The 24,902-nt window shown below is 48.3% G+C and overlaps 1 protein-coding gene across 1 annotated transcript; it reads right to left on the bottom strand.

The window, feature by feature from the left end:
* Positions 1–17,018: 17,018 nt before the first annotated feature.
* Positions 17,019–24,661, bottom strand: FZD4 (frizzled class receptor 4). The gene is made up of 2 exons (XM_083736852.1): positions 24,191–24,661; positions 17,019–18,541 (listed from the first exon to the last, which is right to left on the bottom strand). The coding sequence occupies exons 1-2, from the start codon at positions 24,449–24,451 to the stop codon at positions 17,210–17,212; spliced, it is 1,593 nt and encodes a 530-aa protein (XP_083592978.1). The 5' UTR covers positions 24,452–24,661; the 3' UTR covers positions 17,019–17,209.
* Positions 24,662–24,902: the final 241 nt, after the last annotated feature.

Genomic DNA, 24,902 nt, shown 5'->3' with positions numbered 1-24,902 from the left:
CCTCATTTACAGAGTAATCCTGTACATGTTTACTCATAAGTAAGTTACCTACTGTGTTCCATGGGACTTGCCCTTGGGAAAACATGCAGTAGGACTGCAGCCCTAATGTCAGATTTCACAGTTCCAAATCAATATATTAGCTGCACCAGATTAATTGCTATTAATAACAGCCTCCTGCTGTTAAGTAACACCATGTTTTTGTAACTAAGTTACAAAACAGTAAACACTTTCTAATCAAGGACAATGCTCCATCTGCAAAGACATTAGGAGCATCCAATTCTCAGCCTTTACGTCTTTTGTCTTTGTCCATGGAGTTTTCTTGGCAGGGATACTGGAGTCGCTTGCCGGTCCCTGCTCCAGGTGGATCACATTTGGTCAAAACTCTCCACTATGACCTGTCCATCTTGGGTGGCCCTGCACAGCATAGCTCATAGCTTCTCTGAGTTATTCAAGCCCCTTCACCACAGCAAGGCAGTGATCCATGAAGGGGATCACTGACAGCATCTTAAAAAGCAGAGACATCATCTTGCCAACAAAGGTCCGTATAGTTAAAGCTATGGTTTTCCCAGTAGTGATGAATGGAAGTGAGAGCTGGACCATCAAGAAGGCTGATCGCCGAAGAATTGATGCTTTTGAATTCTGGTGCTGGAGGAGACTCTTCAGAATCCCATGGACTGCAAGAAGATCAAACCTATGCATTCTTAAGGAAATCAGCCCTGAGTGCTCACTGGAAGGACAGATCGTGCAGCTGAGGCTCCAGTACTTTGGCCACCTCAGGAGAAGAGAAGACTCCCTGGAAAAAACCCTGATGCTGGGAAAGATTGAGGGCACAAGGAGAAGGGACGACAGAGGGCGAGATGGTTGGGCAGTGTTCTCGAAGCTACCAGCATGAGTTTGACCAAACTGCGGGAGGCAGTGGAAGACAGGAGTGCCTGGCGTGCTCTGGTCCAGGGGGTCATGAAGAGTCGGACACAACTAAACGACTAAACAACAACAACAACAATTCTCAGCTTTCGGGACATTAATTTGACTTACATTTTCAGATATGTTAACAGAGCTTCTGTCCAAGTTGTTGATAGAAGTGAGTGTTTGCAGGTATCTTGCACAAATGTCTGGCAAAAAAAACATGAATGTTTGAGTGATATTTGTCCCCAGTTAGAAAAGCAGAAAATTGTCCTGTGAAAGCTGTATCCTTATCTTTGTACTGTACAGGCAAATCTGCTTATTTGTCCTTGCTAATGTTGAACCATAGCGGCATCTGGTGGACATGGGCTATTATTGCGAGATGAATTTAAGTCTTCAAAGGAGCTGAGTAACGGCACCTGATTAAGGACCCCACTGAGGATAACTACCGTATTTCTCACACCATAGGGTGCACCGGACCATAGGGCGCACCCACTTTTTAGGGGGGGAATCAGGAAAAAAAATATTCCCCCCCCCAGCCCCAAAGAGCAGCGTACAGGCTGCGCACAACCTCTCCCTGCCAGAGGGGTTGCACGCGGCTATGGCACAAGCCAAGGCAGCGACCAGGATGGATCCCGCTCTCTGTTTTGGCTTCCTCTTTAGCCCCGCGCAGCCTCTCCTTGCCGGAGGGGTTGCGCACAGCTATGGAGCAAGCCAAGACAGCGAACGGGATGGATCCCGCTAGCTGTTTTGGCTTCCCCTTTAGCCCCATGCAGCCTCTCCCTCCCGGGACTAAAGCTTGGGGCTAAAGAAGCCATAGCCCTGTGCAGCCTCTCCTTGCTCCATAGGACGCACACACATTTCCCCTCAATTTTTGGAGGGGAAAAACTGCGTCCAATAGAGCGAAAAATATGGTAACTATGAATCCCAGCATTTGGGATCCTCTCCAAACCTGTGCCAAGTTTTGCAGTTGTTTTGCAGCAAAAATGCCACGTAATTGATACATGAAACATGGGGTTTGTAGTCAGGGGTCTCGCCAGAGGGGGGCGGGGGGGGCAGCTGCCCTCCCTAAGTCAATCAAAAACAAGACAAATCAAGACAAATCTGAGGTTCTGCCCCGCCTAACAAAAGCCTGCCCCCCCCAAAGAAATTCATGGCTACACCCATCTTCGTGGTTAACACCCAAAAATCCAACATTATCTGATTTACAATAAACTAAGGTTACCAGATCCCCCCCCCCAATGAATCCAGGGACACTTTTCAACTGCCTACTAAATAGATGGATTTTGTCAGGGGACTGATTTGTAAACCCACGGACTGCCCCCGGGAAACGGGGACGTCTGGTAACCTTACTCTCAGCCAGTGTTAATGTTTGGCAACAGTTTTGCCGGAAAAGCACCTCATGTTGCAGCGCCCCACAACCTTGGATAATAGCGAGATTGGAGAAGCCAATATAAATTGCACTTTTAAAATATATTTTTATTGATTCTCCAGTATTTTTTATTGATTTTCCAATATGTATAAGTTGCATTTTTAGCTAAATTTGGGGGAACCACTTCAACCATCTGTTGTATTTATCTATTTCAATTGCTTTGGTTTGATTGCTCATTGCAAGCAGCTGAAAGTCTGTAAATCTTGATAATAAACCTGATTTGCAATGGGGTTTTTTTATTTTGAATATTTTCAGTTGCAAGTGTAGAACAGTTTAGTTCTAAGAGGCTACCTATCCTACTGAAGCTCCTTACAGACAGGCATCTGGTCTCCTCAAATGTTGATGGTCAGCTGATACAACTGTCCGCTTTTAAGAGTTTCTGATGGGGTGTGTGTGTCATGATTGACAGCTGGCGGTCTCCAGCCAATCACAATGCAGTCTCCCATAATAGCTGGGGAAATGCCCAAGAGCCCAGAGGCTGAAACACTTGTGGTGGCAAAGATTAGTTCCATCAAGGTGGAACTAATAGCTTTTCACCTGCTCTTGGATGTGACTGTTAGAATTCCTGCTCCATGATTGCAGTCATGGGATTGTTGTCTTTCACATGATGGCGTATGTTTTGACTCCACAGAGTGGGAAGTGACGGAGACAGGATGTTTGTGTTACTGTGTTCCGTGAAGTGGGACTATTGTCCTTTGTTCTTTTTCTCTTTGCTGTCTGATGCTAGAGAGAGAGGGAGCCGTGTTGCAGTGCTCCATGTGTGTATATATGTAAATAAAGTAGATTAGCCAAAATGCTGAGTTGCTGAGGTCTGTTATGCATGATGTGCAAACTCTGCAGATCCCTAAGTGTGCCGATGTCTGTTGGCATCAGTCACTGTGATGTTCAGGCTGAAGAAACCTTATGAAGCTCCCAAACGATCAACCAGGAGGGAGGGAATGTGCTAGTCGGGCATGTGTCTCTGCCAGGGTCCTACTCGAGTGTAGGCTGAACTCCTGACAGTGACTCCACCATCAAGACCAGATGGAGAGCAAAAGATTTTAAAGTAGTGAGAAACAAAGCCGGTGCCACAATATAAATATGGGGAGGGAACTGCAAGCCTTGAATCATAGAACAGAAATGATAGGACTGTAGAGCTGGAAGGGACCACGAGGGTCATCTAGTCTAACCCCCTGCAATGCAGGAATTTTTTGCCCAACCTGGGTCTTGAACCCACAACCCTAAGATTAAGAGTCTAACGCTCTACCGACCGAGCTGTCCAGAAGGTCAGAGGGAAATGTAACTGCAAAGAGTACAGACAGCAGCAATTCAGTTAGAATTAAGGAGGGCAACCTTTCAAAACAGGAGCAATAGGTGATGATAATCAGCTTACTGATGGAGCAACGTCCGTAGTGGAGCAGGAAACCGTCGTCTCCATTCAGACCCAAATGAATAGAATTGAACTTCTTGATTCATTCCAGTTCAGCGGTTTCATCCTGAAGTTTCCCCTTTGCTATCCCTTCATTCGAGGATGGTTTCAAAAAAATTCAGAGGAGGATGAATTTAAAGAGGAACAGTGGCCTAATATGGGGGAAAGGAGGTGACTATTTGATGTGTTCAATAAAGAAATCTCACAGTACAATACTATGCAGGCTCATCACATACTCTTGGGGCAAAACCCCAATTTATTTATTCAGTATACCTCTATCCTATTACAGTGGTACCTCAGGTTACATATGCTTCAGGTTACATACGCTTCAGGTTACAGACTCCGCTAACCCAGAAATAGTACCTCGGGTTAAGAACTTTGCTTCAGGATGAGAACAGAAATCATGCTCTGGCAGCAGGAGGCCCCATTAGCTAAAGTGGTGCTTCAGGTTAAGAACGGACCTCCGGAACGAATTAAGTCCTTAACCCAAGGTACCACTGTATACCATAATTCAGACCCCCAAGGTGGCTAAATGTAAAATATTTTTAAACAGCTCCAAGTTAAAATAGATTAAAATGGAATGTGGTCCAAGGAAAAACTTCCCCTTATCTCTCCTAACGATTATTACACGTCTACATTTTTAAGCAGCCAAGAACTTGCCTGCAGGGCAAACCTTTTTCGGTTTTGAATATTGCATATAGAGAGGCGCCTGGAGCCTGAAGTTTTCTATTGGTGGTAAAGAAAACTGAAGGATTATTTTGATTTGCAAATCTTGCCCATCAAATTAAACAGGAACAAAGAGCCTGAACAGTGAGAAAGTCTCAAACATTGCTTTCTTGTGTAGCAATTGGGGCTTTGCTTTGACGTGGAGATTTCCATCCTGATTGCCTCCTCCCTGTGCCTCTGCTGGTCCTCCAGAGGCCTTAGACCTTCTTCTCCTTAACTGGGGGTTAATTGGAATCTTTTGCAAAGCCTCAAATCCTTTTTTCTGAGAGGGTAAAAGCCTGAAGAGTCCACTGTGAGAACCGTCTTATTGGTGGCTATTTTTTTTTTCTGTTGCAATTGCTTTGCTGAACAACACAAGTCGATGTTAATTTCTCTCTTTCCTTTCAGAGCCCTGGAAAAGAAATTAGCAGCGTATAGTTGAGCTGTGGAGCTCATTTCCACAAGCAGCAGCGATGGCCGCCAACTGAGCTTTGAAAGCAGATTAAGCAAGTTTGTGGAGGATCAGGCCATCAGTGGTGTTATAAGAATGTTAAGGTCTCAAATGTAGAATAAATATTCAAAAATGCACACATACCTAAATATATGAACCATGTGTCTGAAATAGTATGGGAGAGCAATCCTGAAGCCATTTTGACTCTCCCAATGACCTCAAATATTCCTCTGCAGTAAGGGAGACAAATGGGGAAAGCCTTCCCATTGTCTTTTCACTTGCAAATCCTGTCTTAAGGATGTATTTCTGTATGAATAGGGTGAGCCTGTGGCCTGGATTCAGAAACTAAAGTATTAACCATCGCAAAAGTATGGCCAGGCTGCCCAGATAATGCAATCAGGGACCATTATCAGGTATCCTGGCAGGCAGGATTTCTGCTGTAGACTGCCTCCTTCTGTGATGTATGTAGGATGTTTTAGGGGGTAGTCTTGGTCAATTTTGAAAGTTTATATAAGGGCTGGCATACCATTGTTCAGGGTTCTCCTCCCTCCTGTGTGTGGTGAGTGGAGACCCTGATGCAACAGTTTATGTATTTTAATTCAATAAAAATGAACTGAGGAAAAAAAAGAGAGAGAGAGAAAGGAGTGGTTTCAGCAGGGTTTCCAGCAGGAGAGACTGATCATGGTTCAAAGGCGGGAGAAAGAAAATAACTTATTTTCTTGCTGAGAGGCAGAAAAGGGGAAAGGATTTGTTTATACCCCTAGGAGGATTAGACAAGAGCCTTTACATTTCTCTTCTGGGAGGGTGTTGCAGACAAATCGCTGAGAAATGCATCACCCGAGGCCTGAACCCTTGCTAATGTAATGGATTGGCAAGCCCAAGAGGCTCAATGGTTTAGACCACAGCGCTTACCCGCATTACAGAGCAATACATTTGGAACCAGCTTGGCTGCAGAAGTTGCTTGATGGAGACGTACAAGGGAACATCCAACTATAACAGAGACTCCACTCCAGATTTTTGAAGGGTTTATTCCTCAGCCTTTTCTTATCCCGAAGTTTTCCCATGAGGTGAGGGAAATGTTACTGAGCAATAGTTGAGACCACCACTAGATGTCACCAATTTCTTGTTTTACATCAAAAAGTCTAGCGCTTGGAAGCGGAAATTTGCAAGCCGTTAACATATTGATTTCCAGAGAAAAGACTCTGTTGCATATTCTGATGTCACAGTATGCCTAGAAGCCTTCTTAGGATTAAGGCCTGTTCACACATATGCTCATACAACCTGGGCATCTCATCTGCTTGAGGACACTCGGTTTAATGTGTGAACTGTCCTAATGTTGAAAGTAGAAGAAGAAGAAGAGTTTGGATTTGATATTCCGCCTTTCACTCCCTTTAAGGAGTCTCAAAGTGGCTAACATTCTCCTTTCCCTTCCTCCCCCACAACAAACACTCTGTGAGGTGAGTGGGGCTGAGAGACTTCAGAGAAGTGTGACTGGCCCAAGGTCACCCAGCAGCTGCATGTGGAGGAGCGGAGACACGAACTCGGTTCCCCAGATTACGAGTCTATCGCTCTTAACCACTACACCACACTGTATGGTGTTTTGCACCAGTTAATAATTCTCAACTGCCCCAGGTACAGGTGGGTTCCATCAAACCTGCATATCTGAAATGACACAGGAACCAACTAAGACACATAAAATATCTACCAATGCAAGTGCCACCACTTGGAGCACTTAATAGAAGTTCCCTACCGGGGAGTGTAGCTCTATGGTGCAACCCTGTCTCACATTTCTGAACATGTCAATATTCCTCCAGGGTACATATATGTGAATGGCTGGGTCAGGAAAGCACCTTGAAAATGGGGTGTGGTGGAATTTGCTTCAGACAACCAACCTGAAATAATAATGCAATTATAACAATAACAATAATTTTATTGTTTATATGCCACCCATCTGACTGGCCCTTTCCAATTTGCACTTCTCCGAATTATTTGAATTCTGTGGTACAGTTATCCAACCCAAAAGAATGCATAATAATGTTTATTAGGATAAGTGTGTATTTTTAAAAAATCTGTATTTTCACCAGTGCATAGATTTTATTAACTTTCCATTCATATAAACATCCTTGTACACATTTATGTATAAAAGCATTCTATAGTGGGGAAATTGCTGGGGGGGGGGGATGTATAGGACATGGGTGCACCAGAATGCTGATGAATTTTCACAAGGACATGATATAGAACTTTGCAAAATGGTGCAGAAAAGTGACAAAGCTGTGGGCTGGTAGTGCGTTCTTATTCTGCCTGGAGAAAGCGCTCTATGGTGCTCAAAGGTCTGCACATCCTTCAGCTTGAGGCTGCTCTGCCAGTGCCTAGTTCTGCTTTTTGCTCTACTCAGTACTAATGCGAAGGCCGGCTTTCAAATGAATTTCAGGAAGGATGTGTCTCTTCCTTAGAATGAACGTCAGGAAATGGGAGTAGCCGTCAGGAAATTAGCTAAAGGCTAATGCAAATAGAGACATGGCGGGGCGATTTCTTAACAGGCGCTAGCTAAATGCGGTCACTTCTTCCTCTTGGGTTCGAACACGACATGCTTATATTACGAACGGCGGCTCTAAGTTAAAAGGAAGGCAGCCTAACGTAGATCTCTATCAAACAAGTGTTTTGATAAGACCGAACGACTAGGTGGCATGTTGTTTGGGGGAACAAATACAGAACTTGCAACCTGTTGCTGGCACCCGTCTGTCTTGAGAGACAATGGAGTGCGCTGCCAGGGGTGAAGTCAAACCTCAGCAGCACCAAAGTGACCTCTCTGGGGGTGCAAGCCTGGGCGGTGCGTGTGGAGGTCCTGGGCTGCCCACGTGACAAGATGACCACCCCCCTCTTGGTGTCGCTGAGGTGGTCCAAAGGAAAGCAGAGCAAGACGTTTGGCACCAGCTTGGCTGCAGGAGTTGCCAGGAGGAGGAATACAAGGCGCCATTCAACTGTCTTAGGGACTCCACTCTGGATTTGCGAAGGGTTTACTCCTGAGCCTTTTCTTCTCCTGAAGATATCCTGCAAGGCGGAATTCTAGGATCGGTGTTTTCCTTCTCCTAAATGGGTTACCCTCCCAGGTCACTGAGCCTCATCTGCGTCTCACTTCCCTCCACAGCAGGTGCAGAAACCGCCTTCTTGACCACTGAAAGCCAGTGTGGTGTAGTGGTTAAGAGTGGTGGACTCATGAACCGGGTTCACTTCCCCGCTCCTCCACATGCAGCTGCTGGGTGACCTTGGGCCAGTCACACTTCTCTGAAGTCTCTCAGCCTCACCCACCTCACAGAATGTTTGTTGTGGGGAAGGAAGGGGAGGGAGATTGTTAGCCACTTTGAGACTCCTTAGTAAAGGTAAAGGGACCCCTGACCATTAGGTCCAGTTGTTAACCACTCTGGGGTTGCTTCATTGGCTGAGGGAGCCAGCGTACAGCTTCTGGGTCATGTGGCCAGCATGATTAAGCTGCCTCTGGTGAACCAGAGCAGCACACGGAAATGCCATTTACCTTCCTGCCGGAGCAGTACCTATTTATCTACTTGCACTTTGACATGCTTTCGAACTGGTAGGTTGGCAGGAGCAGGGACCGAGCAACGGGAGCTCACCCCGTCACGGGGATTCGAACCGCCGACCTTCTGATCGGCAAGTCCTAGGCTCTGTGGTTTAACCCACAGCGCCACCCACATCCCCTAAGGAGTTGAGACTCCTTAGGGTAGTGATAAAGCGGGATATCAAATCCAAACTCTCCTACTTCTTCATTGGACCCACTGCAACAGCTGGACTATGTACCAAAGGTAATCTCTGTCTCACCACACCTTCCCTGGAGGTCTTCAAATAAGTTGCAGAAATATCTGCTGAGGATGGTTTTCTAGCATTGAGTGGGGGCTGGAGAAGACCTCAAAACACAATCCCCCTGTGGCTCTTTTAAAGGGTTTGAACACTCAAATCCTCACCTCACCCTCCCTCAGCGTTCATTGTGAAGGCAAAAGAACCTGCCACCACTTCGTCACATTAATAAAAACATTTTCTTTTTATTTTGATACAAAAATTAAATAGCAAAGTTTGGGGTCATTTGTACAATGATAAATTAGAAATTTACAATAGACGTAGTTAACTCTTCTGTACAATCACCAACAAAGAAAAAATATATATCAGTGTCCATTTACCTTAAAAAGTTTCAGGGATAAGCAGTTATCGTCCTGAAGGTGAGTAACATAAAACATGTACCTGTGTGCCAAACAGCTTAAGAAACCTGGTTGTTTTAGGACAATTACTTTTAACGGGAGCAAGGAAAGGACAAAAAGGAGGGAGAAACTGCTCCAGAACAGATGAGAACTTTATTAAAGGGAAAAATAAGATTGGAAGTAAAGGTGCTTAAATCTTGGAAACGTCGTATTTTTCTTGTTAGAAAAACAAATAGCAATGAATGGGAAAAAAATGAATGAATGAATGAATGAATACGTAAAAATGAAAGCCACAACCCAAAAGTCTGATCATTCAGCTCTACTCCAGACCTGCAGAGAAAAGAGGTGTGAGGAATTTTGAGATGAGCAGAAACCGGTTGTACCATTTCAGAGCACAGGCAGGGGTTCAAATTTTTTTTTAAATGTCCTTTTATGACACGGGAGATGGAACCTTTGTTCACTCAAGGGCCACATTCCTCCTGGGGGGCCACTTGCCAGGAGTGGGACGGGGACAGAGCAACAGATGTGGATTTTGTGCAGCGGGCAAGCTTCCTTGCGCTCACATGCCCCTCTCTAGCTAGGAAACCGAGAAGAATGATCCAATGCACATTCCAGCTGTGAGAAAACACGAGAGGAGGGTGCAAAAGCAGGTCCGGCAAAGGGTGTGTTGGCCTGGGGAGAGCAAATTTGAACCCTAGACCCCTCCCTCTATCCAGAAGCTAGATAGCAACAGAAAGCCAGCGCAGGAAGGAATGAGCTGTGCTCGACTCATCCTCTGATATGCCTTTAAAAAAAGAAAAACCTGCAGGGAGCAAGATGGGGGAGAGGACATTCAGCACTGGTGGGCTCACACCTGCAGCCTGAAATGCTCTAGTCCTCTCTCGCCAATTCAGGGTTCCTTTATTCTGAAGTCATGCACAGATCAGGGCCCAAGAGACAAATGGCCATTTCTACATTCACAAGCAACACAGATGCAGCCATGGGGTCCTTAGAATTTATTTATTCGGGACGCAGTATTTGCAAGGGGTTCTGGGGCAGAGCCCCTCTGATCACACCAAACTGCATTTCCATGAACGGAGGACTTGAGAGAGGGACCTACCCCGGGGACCAGTAGATACATCTGCGCACCAAATACGTGGCAGCGATATCTCCTTCCTGGGCCCACACACAAGAGTCGGGATGTGGGATCCAGGCATGATACTGTTTATGTGAAGGGTCATCAAACCCCCCACACCTGCCATGTACAGTGGTACCTCGGGTTACATATGCTTCAGGTTAGACTCCACTAACCCAGAAATATTACCTTGGGTTAAGAACTTTGCTTCAGGATGAGAACAGAAATCGTGCTCTGATAGTGCGGCGGCAGCAGGAAGCCCCATTAGCTAAAGAGGTGCTTCAGGTTAAGAACAGTTTCAGGTTAAGAACGGACCTTGGGAACGAATTAAGTACTTAACCCGAGGTACCACTGTAATGGTTTTTGGTAGTGCTGAAGGTGGCCCAGGCCACATGACCCCCAAAGCCAACAGCAGAGAGGGAGATCGCCTAGTAATAGCACATGGGGAATAAGAAACAATGGAGGAACACAGCTGTCAGGCAGAGACTCTATAGCTGGGACCATGTATTTATGCTCCAGTTCTCAGGTATAATTTCCCCTCACCTGGCTGGATTCACTGGCATTAAGATTATAAAACAGGAAACCTAAATATTTAAAAAGGCAGACAAAGTGATAGCAAGTGGAAATTATCATTGATGGTCACTTGCCAGGATGGTTATGTTCTTTATTCATTATACACGTTGTTGAAAATCATAAATTGTAGAGTTCAGAGGGACCCTTAGGGTCATCTAGTCCAACCCCCTGTAATGCAGGAGTCTTCTGCTCAACCTGGGGCTTGAACCCATTACCCTGATATTAAGAGTCACCTGCTCTACTGACTGAGCTAGTCCAGCTGACTCACAAGTAGGGAGAGCGCTGTTGTGCTCAGGTTCTCCTTGCGAGTTTACTGAGGGGTCTTCAAGACGCTTTGGAAACCTGTGCTAGGTGGAGCTGATGGGGGTTGTGGACCCCTCAGTTTGGAGAAAGCATGTTAGGAGCAAATGGGTTTGAGCTTCGGAGGAAATCTGCTTTGGCTGCATTCACACGGCAGCCTAGCCCAACATCACATTTCCCTAACTTTTAATTTCCACATTATTTTTGAGCTTTCAGATGACACAAAATCAAGCCACTTCTTGGAATATAGTGGTGCAAGTTGTGCACTAAGCATCCATATTACAGTGGTACCTCAGTTTAAGAACGGCCCTGTTTACGAACTATTCAGTTTACGAACTCTGGAAAACCAGAAGTAGTGTCCCGGTTTGCGAACTTTAACTCAGTCTAAGAACGGAATCTGAACAGTGGAAGGGCACCGGCGGCGGGAGGCCTCATTAGGGAAAGCACACTTCAGTTTAAGAACGGTTTCAGTTTAAGAACGGACTTCTGGAATAGGTTAAGTTCGTAAACAGAGGTACAGTGGTACCTCTGGATACGAACGGGATCTGTTCTGGACCCCATTCGTATCTAGAAGCAAACGTAACTAGCGACGGCACATCTGCGCACGCATGCGTCACTTTTTGCCACTTCTGCACATGCGCGTGACATCATTTCGAGCGTCTGCGCAAGCGTCAAAACCCAGAAGTAATGCGCTCCGCATTAGTTCCGGGTTGCCGCGGAGCGCAACTCGTACGCGCTCACCCCGAACGCATTCAACCTGAGGTACAACTGTATTTGCAAACAGGTTTATTTTTCTGGAAGCAAATACCACAGACACAATGTTGCACAATAGGTCCAGAAGTGACTTTTAAAAGTTCTGCAAAAGCTCAAATAGAATGCAGAGCTTAGGAGTTAGAGGGAAGTTGTGAAAAAGGAATAAAATGCCATGTGAATGCAGCCAGTGTCTAAAGCTGTGGCAGTAGGAAATCACTGTTCACCCTGGGGAGAAGCTAGCATCCGGGTCAATTCCATGCACTGTGCTATCATTGGCAACATAGGAGTCCGCGGGTGGGCTTGAAATAACCTCTGGAGCAGTAGCTTGGATGTAGACACTGAAGTGGGTGAAAAGGGAGAACGGAAACCACGGTAGACTCTCAAGCACCAACAGGTTTGAGCAGATGCTTTTTTTAAAAGGCACTCAGCAGAACCAGTCAGTCATATGCATTGATCCAGGCAGCTTGAAGGAGGCACTTGAATGATCTTTGGAAAGGGAGAGGGGAAAATATTGCTGCAACTCCTCCTATCACCAGCCAAACTGGACCAGAAAGTTTTGCTTTTCTTTTTTAAAAAAGAGCCTAGTGAGAGCAGCAGGTGACATGCACAGCTCTCCATGCTCCCAGCTCTGTGCTTGTGGTGCCAACCCAAAAGTACCAGCTGGGGAGGGAGGGATATTATTTTAGCACTTAGTTTGCACATGTGCCTATACAGTGGCACCTCCTTCTCCTGCAGGGAAACTATGGCCCTCTGCTTGTTGTTGGGACTCCGACTCCCATCTTCCACTGCAAACACAGCCAAGGTCAGTAACGATGGGAGTTGGGATTCAGCAACATCTGGAGGGACCGCAGGTTCCCCCTCCCGGCTGCTCTCCATGGTATGTGCCACCCATGCGCAACATTTGCACATCAGAGCAAGGACTTTGCATGCACAGAAGAGGGACGCAAGAAGAAAACTATTGAATTCAAGGCCCACACAAGGAAGGCGAGCCGTGCTGTGAACACAATTGCCCGCCAGGCAATCGGGCAACCATTAACATTCTGTTCTCCGACAAACATCTGAGCGGCTTCTGCCAACTGCCTACAGGCTAAAGGCAAGTTTACAGTCATCAAACTCCCACCAGCTAAATATTGCTTCACTGAACTTGGCTGCCTAGCTTTAAGATGGCATTACTCACTGAGCAATAGCCAGGTTTATTCTCTTGGGGTCATGTAACAGGGCAGGTGGGGTGAGAGGGCAGCTTACCCTTTTAGCTAAAGACAAGAAAAGCGCGCACTCACATTCTTCTCAGACCGATAAAGACACGCAGGCACAAACAGCGCTTTCATTTTGGTTCGGAGTGAGTCAGCTGTACCCCCTGGTCTCATGGCTGGAGAATGTCTTTTTAATTGTAATTGGCACACAAATTATGCAACTGATCTGTGCAGAGGCAAAGCTGCCAAGGAACTTAACATTTCGGTTTGCCCAGACCGGCGTCGACACAGATGCAATCACACAGAGTGAAATATATTAAGCCTTAATTGCTTAATGCAATGGGTCTCTGGGGAAGGACTGATAGGTTTACTTGGAGGGCCTGGGGCGGCGGTGGCCGGTGGGGGGGGGGTTGAATGAGGGGGGGTTGGCAAGGCAAGGGGAGGAGAGAAAAAGAAACCAAAACAAAACAGTCTCTGAATAAGCCAATTGTCAGAAATGACCCTCCACTCACTTTTCCTTATTAACCCGCATGCTCTAGACGGAAAGACGGCTATAAAAATAAAGGAGGACTTTTTCTTATTGAGACTGGAGAGTATGTGACACTGGGAACAGCAGAGTCATGTATCAGTGCTGGGGGAAGACTGAAAGAGATTCGGGGAATAGGAGAGGGAGAAGAGAGATGGGAATCTAGCTGCAAGCTAAGGTTAGGCTCTCAGTTTCCAACTTTTTTGTCTCTCCCAACAAGCACAGCCAAGCAGGGAACTCTCTCGTACAAAGCCTCGCTGAAACAAGAACCGTGCAAGAGGACACGGTGAATTTCCCAAAGGACGGCGCCATCCAAATCCCATTAAACCCAACAGCTTGCATGAATGGATCTTATCAAATGGACTTATCAAAAGCTGACCAGAGCATTGAGAGCAACCACACGCCCACGGCCCCTATCGAGGTTGTAACCTCTTCAGACAACAGGTGGGAGTTACATGTCAGATGCTCCCTAAATCCTGGCCTTTAAAGAAAGAAAGAAAACTAGCCCATCAAGGTGACAGATTCGGGCCGAGCCCTCTCCCTGAGGTGCTAGCTTTCTACATGCAAGAAGGTTTGAGGGATGTCGTACATGATCATAGGTATTTAGACAGCTAGTCTCGCAACTGCAGCTAGAAATGGTACAGTCCAACCAAGGCTGCCCCATAAAATTACTCTGAACGTGGTAGATCAGTTCTTGGGAAGATTAGCGACACAGTACATGTGCAGATCCAACCTGCTCAGCTATAACCCCTTGCAAGACACACAGCTGCAGAACTACAGAGACCATTCATTTAAAAAACAGAGGCTTTGGGCCGAAGCTGAGCTGAGCTTGGCTCCTATGGAAGCCCACAGGATCCAAGCAGCAACTCACTTGCCATGTTTAAGAGCCATGCTAGCACTTTAAAAAGTCCCCCAAAGAATTCTGGGAGGTGTCATTTGTTAAGGATGCTGAGAATTGTTAGGAGACACCTATTATTTCCCCTGGTTCAAAATTGGGAAAGGAGTACGACAAGGCTGTATATTGTCTCCCTGCTTATTTAACATATGCAGAATTCATCATGCGAAAGGCTGGGCTGGATGAATCCCTAGCCAGAATTAAGATTGCCGGAAGAAATATCCACAACCTCAGATATGCAGATGACACAACCTTGATGGCAGAAAGTGAGGAGGAATTAAAGAACCTTTTAATGAGGGTGAAAGAGGAGAGCGCAAAATATGGTCTGAAGCTCAGCATCAAAAAAACGAAGATCATGGCCACTGGTCCCATCACCTCCTGGCAAATAGAAAGGGAAGAAATGGAGGCAGTGAGAGATTTCACTTTCTTGGTTTCCATGATCACTGATGGTGACAGCAATCACGAAATTAAAAGATGCCTGCTCCTTGGGAGAAAGGTGATGGCAAACCTAGACATCATCTTAAAAAGCAGAGACATCACCTTGCCAACAAAGGTCCGTACAGTTAAAGCTATGGCTTTCCCAATAGTGATGTATGGAAGTGAGAGCTGGACCATAAAGAAGGCTGATCGCTGAAGAATTGAAGCTTTTGAATTATGGTGCTGGAGGAGACTCTTGAGAGTCCCATGGACTGCAAGAAGATCAAACCTATCCATTTGTAAGGAAATCAGTCCTGAGTGCTCACTGGAAGGACAGATCCTGAAGCTGAGGCTCCAATACTTTGGCCACCTCAGGAGAAGAGAAGACTCCCTGGAAAAGACCCTGATCTTGGGAAAGATTGAGGGCACAAGGAGAAGGGGACGACAGAGGGTGAGATGGTTGGACAGTGTTCTCGAAGCTACAAACATGAGTTTGACCAAACTGCGGGAGGCAGTGGAAGACAGGAGTGCCTGGCGTGCTCTGGTCCATGGGGTCACAAAGAGTCGGACATGACTAAACAAAATTATTTCCCCTCTCAAGAGTTACTATTCAGAGTGGTGTTGACCAATCTAACCCTGATAACTGTAGCTCTGTGAGGGGGAAAGGGGTCTCCTAAGCACCCAGATCCCCCTCACAGAACCACAAATCCCAGCGTCCCCTGGGAAGAGGGACTGAACTCTCAAACTACACCTCCCAGAATTCTTCGGGGGACTGTTTAAAGCGGTGTCCCAATACTTAAAAGGTGCGAGTGTGGCCCTTGTCTGGAGGCAGCCCAGATCCTTTGCAGCCTGAGCCACAGAGGTCTACCACTTCAGTCCTTCAGTGAATGATTCTCAAAGTAAAGCCAGGGGTTTCTTATAGCACAGGAAGAATGGGATCGTGAACGTGCCTGAATTTTAGCAAGCCAGTAGCTTTATAGCTGTGGACTGGGCAGCAGTGGCTTAGGAAGGGGGGCACAAATGGCAGAGGCACCCTCCTGGCTGTGATGTCACTGTGGCAGGGACAGGGAACTATATGGGTGGAGGGCGGCTTCCCCCATACACCAGCAGGACCCCAATGCTGCCAACCCATCACATCACCTTATCCTGTCTAGTTCTTCTAAGCAGCAGCGCCTTCACAGCCGGGACAGTGCCACTGCTGAGACCACGGGGCAGCAAGTTTCAAGGATCTCCTTTGGTTTTGCTTTTTAACTTAAGATCCTGGTGTTCAGCACCTGGAGCTTGTGTAGAACACCTAATACTGGGAAAGAACGAAAGAAATCTGAGCCCAGAAATGTGCTTCCAAGTCCCAGAACTGGATAGATCTTACAGGCCTTCCACACAGACACACACACACACCCCTGGGTTACCCCAAGCTTCCTTCATTTCAGCAGTATAATTCAGAGAGGGTCACTGTGTTGCTGCTATGGTTGAACATCTAAGAGTCAGACGTCCTTGCAGACCAACAGCAAACATCTCAGAAATCTACCAGTAAGCTACCTTCTGCCTACTCATGGTTTGGATTGACCTCAGACAACCTTGTGGACTCCAGAGGTTGTTGGGACTACAACTCCCATCAGCATGGGGTGCGGGCAGGGGCTGATGTAGCCCAGCAATAGCTGAAGGCCGCCAGGTTGTCCTAGGTGGCTTAGACTATAGGGACTGTGCTTGGCTTCTGATTATCTTACAGCCCTAGTGGCATGCAGACATCAGGGCAGGCGCTGGAAGACGAACGTTCACCTTCCAACCCTCCATGGCAGCAGACCTTTGCGCAGCAGGATCTCAAGTCCCTGGAAGCCAGCAGCCCTGAAGATGAGTTCCCTAGAACAACAGCAGCAGAGATCCCCTTTCTAAATTCTTTCCTGCACAAGACACACAGCTAAAAATACAACTCAGGGCAGGGTGAGGAGGAATAAAGAGAAGGCACATGATGCGTCACTAGGAGGTGCTAAGTCCCAAGACTCCTCAAGGCACAAGGATGCCGCATTTCAACCGGTTCCCATTTTTTGTCTTCACAGCTTCTGAAAGCCTCTGCAGGCTCCCTTTGTTGCTGTTTTTTTGCGGGAGCAAAGCCCTGCTGTTCACAGCACACACACACAAACAAGTCCTTGCAGTTTATTTGGGCCTTCTCTGCGCGCCCTTTCCCCACCACCTCCCAAAAAGCACAGCTCCTTTCCGTGGCACGCAAACCACTGCGACGTTCCTGCCGCAGTTGCTCGCGTGAACCTGGCTCTTCCCACAGGCGGAGAGAGAGCGCACCTGGCAGGTCCGCCCGCTGTGTGTTGGTCCACTTTATACCACAGTCTCGTTCCCTTTCCCAGGCTTCACCCAGCCGTCGGCCCTCTTCTCCCCCCGTTTCACCCTGCCAGAGTTCACCAGCCGGTTTGAGCACTTCTGCCAGGTGTGTAGCGTTTTGGCAGACCAAATCCACATGCCGGAGGTGATGCCCACCAGCAGGGACATGAAGATCTTCAGCATCTCCACCGCCATGTTGGAGTCGTCCGCCGAGTAGCGGAAGATAGTCCAGTTGGAGATTTCATAGAAGTAGCAGGCGATGACGCAGGTGGCCGGGACGGTGTAGAGCACCGAAAAGACCCCGATTTTCACCATCAGCCTCTCCAGCTTGTCGGTTTTCGTCCCGTCCTTCTGAAGGTTGGACCTGATTTTAAACAGAGCCACCAGGCCGGCCGCAATGAACAGGGTCCCGATCACCAAATAGGTGAAAAGAGGGGCCACCACGAAGCCCGTCAGTGCGTCCAGGTTCTGGTTCCCCACGTAGCACAGCCCGGTCAGCTCGTCCACGTCCACCAGCCTCATGATCAGGATGACGATGGTCTTCACGGCGGGGATGGCCCAGGCCGCGATGTGGAAATAGGAGCTGTGCATTTCGATGGCCTCGTGGCCCCACTTGAGCCCTGCGGCCAGGAACCAGGTCAGGGTCAGAATCACCCACCAGATGGAGCTGGCCATTCCGAAAAAGTACATCAGCAGGAAAATGATAGCACATCCTGTGTTCTTGAGGCCTTCTTGGACGAGGACAGGTTCTGCCGCCTCCTCAAAGTCGCAGGAAATCCTCTCCCGGCCCACGATCAGCCGGACGATATAGGCGATGCTATAAATATTGTAGCACATGCTCAGGAAAATGATGGGGCGTTCGGGGTAGGAAAACCGATAGGAATCAACCAGAAAGGTCAGGACTGTGAAGGCTGTGGAAATGAAGCACAGGCTAGCCCACACAGCCATCCAGATGTCGGTAAACTCCTTGGCCGAACGGCTGTAGAGGCCGGCGTCGTAACCACACTTCAGGGCGCAGTTCAGGCTCCTCTTGACCCAGATGTATTGGTCCGGGTTCGATCCCACTGAGTGGCATTCCTCTCCAGGGTTCAAGGGCGACTTGCTGTGAAGAGGCACCTCCTCGTCCCCCGGGCCCTCCATGCACATGTGGTTGTCGCCATTTTGTGGTGGGAACTTGCTGCAGTTCAGGGTTTCCGGCCAGGAGAAGCCGAATTCCTTCAGGACCGGCTCACAGCGCCTCTTGACGGAGAGGCACATGCCGCTGCAGGGGCCGATCGGGGTGTCAATCTTTTCCGTGCACAAGGGGACATAAACAGAGCAAAGGAAGAACTGGAAGAAAGAGGGGGGGGGAAGAAAGGACAAGACAACTTTTAGGAGGCTGTAGGTAGGCACCGGTACGCTCTCCCCACCCCAAGCCACTGAGGGAAAATAAACTTGGGAATCGCTTTTTAATACAGAACATAAACCTGAAAGTGTTCAGTTGCAAAAGTTTCAGTGTGCATTTTGCTCACAATTTAAGATTTGGCCAAGGTCATACCAAGGATCAGCACAGAGCTATATTTCACAAAATGGATACAGAAAAAGTACATCATTCATTCTTGAAGGCCATGGGCCAAACCAGATGGGACTTTTATAGGATTGCCATACGTCCAGAATTTCCCAGACATATCTGGAATACTGCGGTGATAAACAGTGTCCAAGCGGAAATTGGCAGGGACGTCCAGGAAAATCTGGACGTATGGCAAGCCATATCGGCAATGTCATTTTTTTCTATTTCCCTTAAAAATAGGCAATTTTATTTTGTGTCCGTATTTTCACTTATTGAAATACAGTGGTACCTCGGGTTACATACGCTTCAGGTTACAGACTCCGCTAACCCAGAAATAGTACTTCAAGTTAAAACTTTGCTTCGGGGTGAGAACAGAAATCATGCTCCAGCAGCGCAGCGGCAGTTGGAGGCCCCATTAGCTAAAGTGGTGCTTCAGGTTAAGAACGGTTTCAGGTTAAGAATGGACCTCCGGAACGAATTAAGTACTTAACCAGAGGTACCACTGTATGGCAAACCCTAACTTTTATCATGTACAGTGGTACCTCGGGTTAAGTACTTAATTCGTTCCGGAGGTCCATTCTTAACCTGAAACTGTTCTTAACCTGAAGCACCACTTTAGGTAATGGGGCCGCCCATTCCTGCTGCCGCTGCGCCGCCATGTGATTTCTGTTCTTATTCTAAAGCAAAGTTCTTAACCCGAGGTACTATTTCTGGGTTAGCAGAGTCTGTAACCTGAAGCGTATGTAACCTGAAGCATATGTAACCCGAGGTACCACTTTAATTTGATGCTGCGTAGCTGCTTGTTTAAGAAATAGGTGGCTCCTGTGGGGAATGTCCCAGGCTGGGCCTGCAAGAAGGGGTAGTTTCTATCCCTTTGCCTTTGCCACTGTCCCAGTCAGGACTCACCCTGCCTTCCGACTATTTGTGATGGTCCCTTTCCTCCTTCCATGGCAAATTGCAGGATCAGGGAGGGGAGTCTGGTTAAGACTGTAGACCCCCACCACACAAGAGTCCTGACTGGGCTAAACTGCTGCTAAACAATGAAACAAAAAGCTCTGCAACACCAAATTGTGTGACAAGGCACATTTAGTTTGGTCCAGAACACAATAATTTTTAAGGAGTACAGTGGTACCTCAGGTTACAGACACTTCAGGTTACAGACGCTTCAGGTTACAGACTCCACTAACCAGAAATAGTACTTCAGGTTAAGAACTTTACCTCAGGATGAGAACAGAAATCGCACGGCAACAGCAGGAGGCCCCATTAGCTAAAATGGTAGCTCAGGTTAAGAACAGTTTCAGGTTAAGAAGAGACCTCCAGAATGAATTAAGTTCTTAACTCGAGGTACCACTGTACAGTTTACGAACTTAACCTGTTCCGGAAGTCTGTTCTTAAACCAAAATGGTTCTTAAACCGAGGCACGCTTTCCCTAGTAAGGCTTCCCACCGCCAGTACCTTTCCACCATTCGGATTCCATTCTTAGACTGAGGTAAAAGTCCTCAAACCGGGACACTACTTCCAATTTTGTGGCGTTCGTAAACCGAATTGTTCATAAACAGCGCTGTTCTGAAACCGACGCACCACTGTATAAACTCAAACTAGAAAATATGCTGCAGAGGGTAAATTTCATGGGAAAGGGCAATGATATATCTCCCCCCTCCCAGACTACAATTCCATCTAGAGCATCTCCTCCTTCAATTCTATAAAGACTTGGCTATCATGCCTGACCCATGCAACAGAATCAAACGGAATATTCTTGCCTTGTAGGGGGTTGGACTAGATGACCCCTGGTGTCCCTTTCCAACTGTACAATTCATGATTCTAAGCCACACTATTATTGTTTCCGGGGATTATTTAATGCAAGTGTAAGAACCCAAGTTTTGAGTTCTGCACTCAGATACAGATTTTAAAACTCTGCATTTATGAAGTGAGCATGAGCAGGATAACTTCCAAGTTGATTTTCTCCCTTTTTTAGGGTTCTGAAAGTTTTGGTATTGCTGGGAATAAGTCTAGCAAAGTGCTTTATAGTCTCATTAATCCCATTTTTCAGACACGGGCTCAGTGACATGTCCAAGACCTATGCTCTTTAAATTAAACCTGTCTCTTTAAACTCTGAAAGAGCTTTATTTCCCAAACATGCAAGAGAATACCAGGCTTCCCATTAAGAAACAGTTTTAAAGAAGGAAGGAAAATTAAGCTTGTAAACAACCGCTTTAGCTGCCAGCAGTAAGCACAGAATCCCTCTCAATGACCATCTGAGATGGCTATGTCAAGGATGCTTTAGCTGAAATTCCTGCATTGGGGGGGGTTGGACTAGATGACCCCTGGGGTCCCTTTCCAACGCTAAGATTCTATGATCCTATGACCAGGCAGGAATGCTTTAAAACATCACAATAATCTTAGGCCGCAGCTACTAATGTGGGCTAATAAAAATATCTGTGGGCTAGTAACTTGTCTGAGCTTATTTGCAAGGCTGTTTTAACTGCATGAAAAAAACGAGCATTTCATTTGCCATCGCCTGCGCTTGGAAGCTGCACAGTTGCCCATTTCTTTAGTACATTCCATTTAGAAGTCAACTCAAAGATTCTCTCTCTAGTGGTGTGAAAATAGCTGGAATACTCCAGGCATAGCTGCTCCTCGTTTTGTTTATTAACTCCAATTCAGAGTGCACTCTCTCCCGTGTGAGCCGCAGTCCAAATTCCTGAGCTGCCAGAGGGAACATACATTCAGGCAGGGATAACCTGCCAATCAGAAGGGGGGGGGAACCATTTCAGCTCCATCGTTTCTTAAGCCAACTGCTTTCCGACTTCACGGGTAAATTAACCTCAAGAGAGGGAGGGGGGAGAACGCGGAAAGCGAAAGAGAACTGGAGAGATCTTTTGAACATTCTGGCAGCCCCTCCTGGATTTAGATGTTATTGTAAGTGGGTTTCTTATCTGCAGATTCACACCCAGTGGAAATGTTTGCACCAAAAGTTCCTTCTCGCATGTCTGCATAAGCCTTCCGGTTTCCTTCCAGGCCCAGAAGAGTGTGGTTTAGTTGCATATTTTATAACTCCCTTGTTTGATTGTTTTTATTCTTACGTTGCAAGCTGCTCTGTGTACAATAGAAGGGAAATGGCATAAGCAGCTTTGACATTTCGTCTCAGACTATCGTAGTTCCAGGAAGAAGCAGGTCCAAAATCCCTGCTGCTGTTATGAAGCTCACTAGATGCCCCTGGGTCAGCCTAACCAACCTCGCAGGGTTGTTGTAAAATTTGGTGGGAGCCGGGAGAGAACTACTACATATGCAACCTTGGACTCCACGGAGGAAAAGCAGGAAATAAATGTAGTACCTGTTGAAATGCACAGAGGTTTCTGGAACTGTGGCTTTGCACTCCAGAGTTGCAAGTTAGATATTAACTGCCCACGGGTAGGTTGGAAAATAAAGGCGCAAAGAACCTTCCTCACTGCAACTGAACAGAGAATTACCAAAACAAAACTGCAATGAAGGGGGCAGGGTTGAATCCTGGTTGGCTTAAATGCACCTGCCACCCTCCTCACCTTGGATGGCAAGAATTTGCAACCCAGGTTCAGAAAGCATGCGAAGATGTCTCAATGTCTTGCTTCCCTAATTTGAACTCTTCTCTCTCCCTCCCTCTTCCATCCACCCACCAGGGGGGTAAATATCCAATTGCACCTGCTGCTTTGAGATACTTGGCAAAGGATGTTTTTGTGTGTGTGTTTTTCCTCTCTTCTAAATGTCATCTACTATCTGCCCTCTGGGCTCTTTGCGCCAGGTTGTGCCAAGGTATAACAAAGCGGGCGTTGGACTGGTTGGGAGCTGTGGCAATTCACTGAAAAGAACTGAAGGTCTACCGCAGACCTGCTGCGGGTCCCCAGTGAATGCAAGATTCTGGGAAGCATCGCTTTCTGAAGACTCTCCTGAAATCAGAGGGTGTGTCTGCGTGGCTCAGGTCAGCTCTACAAAGGAGGGAGATGGTCTATATCTGGTGCAAAGTTCCACAAAGCAGCTCAAGGAGGAGACACGTTTCCCTGGGGCTGTGCAGAAGTCTAGCGTGTCCGTCCTTGTGCAATTGGGGGTGTATATATCTGAGTTTCAAGGGGTCAGGTACACAGGGCAAACAGGATTCCTGGGGGAGTTCTTCTTGCAGGGGTGGCTTTGCCCAGCTGAGGCTTAGCAACATCTGCCCAGCAAAACCTCCAGGCATGCGGAGGCAGAGCTGGATTAAAGTTGGTGCCTGCCGCTGGAGGGCTCAGCAACTCTTCTGCACCAAATTGCCGGGGCCGAGGGAGGGAACACCTGAAAAGGGCAGCAGGGTGGATTATCGGGTTTCCGAGAACCGGGGATCCCAGAGCGTTTAGGGCTATTGGCACCAGAGGTTCGTTATCAGGTCATCACAGCAAAATGGGGAAGAGACATAGGAGATGGAAATCAAAACACAAAGAGGCAGGTGGCACAGGGAGCAAAAAGCAGCATCGAACAGCGAAAGGGCTTTACACTCAAGCAGAAGGTAACGCTGATCTGCAGCCTTTTGGACTAGGATCCAATAAGCCCCCAGTCTGACGTTTGAACTACGAAGGGTGGGCATGGCACGCACAACGCACTGCCCTGTTAGAGAGTTGGCCAGCTTCAGACTCCTGGCTGAATCAGCACACCTGATCCCCCCAAAGCCTTCTGTCTGGAAACACCCAGGAGTGGATTAGTCTCTCCATAGCTGCCATGAGTGTGTCTCTAAAGGGTAGGGAACACTCACCATTTCCTCATCCTAACAGTGAATAACACGCCAGGTATGACAGAAGAATTGGGTCTGAGGCGAAGCCCCACCACCCACCTTCAAGATCCTCGGCTAAAGTTCCTTTTTGTGTGCAGCAATAAGAGAACAGTAACCTTAAGCATGAACAGAAAGCATTCCGCTCCCGAGCACGTAGCCCCCCACGTCTAGGCTTGTGAAGTGCGTTCCCACCCTCAGAGGACGAATCACCACCTTCCCACAGCGGTAAGGGAATGCACTCTGCACACGCCCCGAGACCCTCTCATGCATTCACTCCAGCCGCAGCGTCCACTTCTGGCTCATCGCTGGCGCTAAAAAACACCAGCCTTTTGAAAAACCCAGAAGTGGCTGAGCGGCGTTCTCTTTTGCGCGCGTTTTCCCCGACGTTAAAGCCCGGTGCGGTCCGAACGGGATTACTCCTCCTACATAAAGTGGGCTCAGGATCGCAACCCTCGGGAGGGAACTGCGCGCAGCTCAGGGCTGCCGACTCCCCAAGGAGAAGCGTCTGCGGGAAGCTCCGCCGGCGCGCAGCCCAAGGTAAGCGGACCCTTCACCAGCCTCGAGGGCCGGATAAATCCCTGAGCGTTTGGCGAGCGAGGGAAAGAGCCCAGTCGGGGCGCGGAGAGACCGGGGTTGGAGGAGACGTCGGACCCACCTTGAGCTGGCTGGAGCAGCCGTACTGGATGAGCGGCGTGAAGGTGGTGAGCTGCAGCTCGGCGTCGGGCTGCCAGTCGTTGCCGGCCAAGTTGGGCATCTTGGTGACGTTGTAGCCCAGGTTCTGGCACATGGGGATGCGGATGGCATCGCAGCGGCGCTCCTCCTCGTCGAAGCCGCGCGCGCCTTGCGCCCGCAGGAGAAGCAGGAGCAGCAGCGGCGGCAGCAGCCGGGCAGCGTTTTCCCCCGGCTCCGGGGCCATCGCCCAGCCAGCTGCCCGGCTTCCCCTTCGCCGCCTGGCTCCAGCCCAGCCCGAGAGACACGAGGAAGCCGCGAGGCGCCACCCCAAAGCGGCCCCGCCGACCCAAAACGCCCGTACAGTCCGTGCGCCCGGCCAGTGCGCCCTCGGAGCGCGCGTCTGGCTGAGCCGGCGGCGCAGCGCGGGGTGACACCAAGCGAGGCAGCCCCTCCAGCGAACGCCAGGCGCCGCGGCCAATGGCGGAGGCCGGCGAGGGGTGGGGGGAGCAACCTGCCCGGGGGAGGGGCCGGCGGGCGGGGGAGGGGCCGGCCCGCCCCGATAGGGAGCCGCGCCCACCGAGGGAAAGTTAGAATCCCGCGCGGGGTCACTTTCCCCGGAGCGGCGGGGCGACGGCGGCCGTTTGAAGAGGCTTCGGTGCCCCAGGGCGAAGGAGCGCCGCGGCGGAGCTTGCTTA

Source organism: Podarcis gaigeae, assembly GCF_964106915.1.
Source record: "Podarcis gaigeae genome assembly, chromosome: 4".
Classification (NCBI taxonomy): Eukaryota; Metazoa; Chordata; class Lepidosauria; order Squamata; family Lacertidae; genus Podarcis; species Podarcis gaigeae.
The sequence above is the reverse complement of the archived record's forward strand: the minus strand, read 5'-3'. Positions and strand labels throughout refer to the sequence as shown.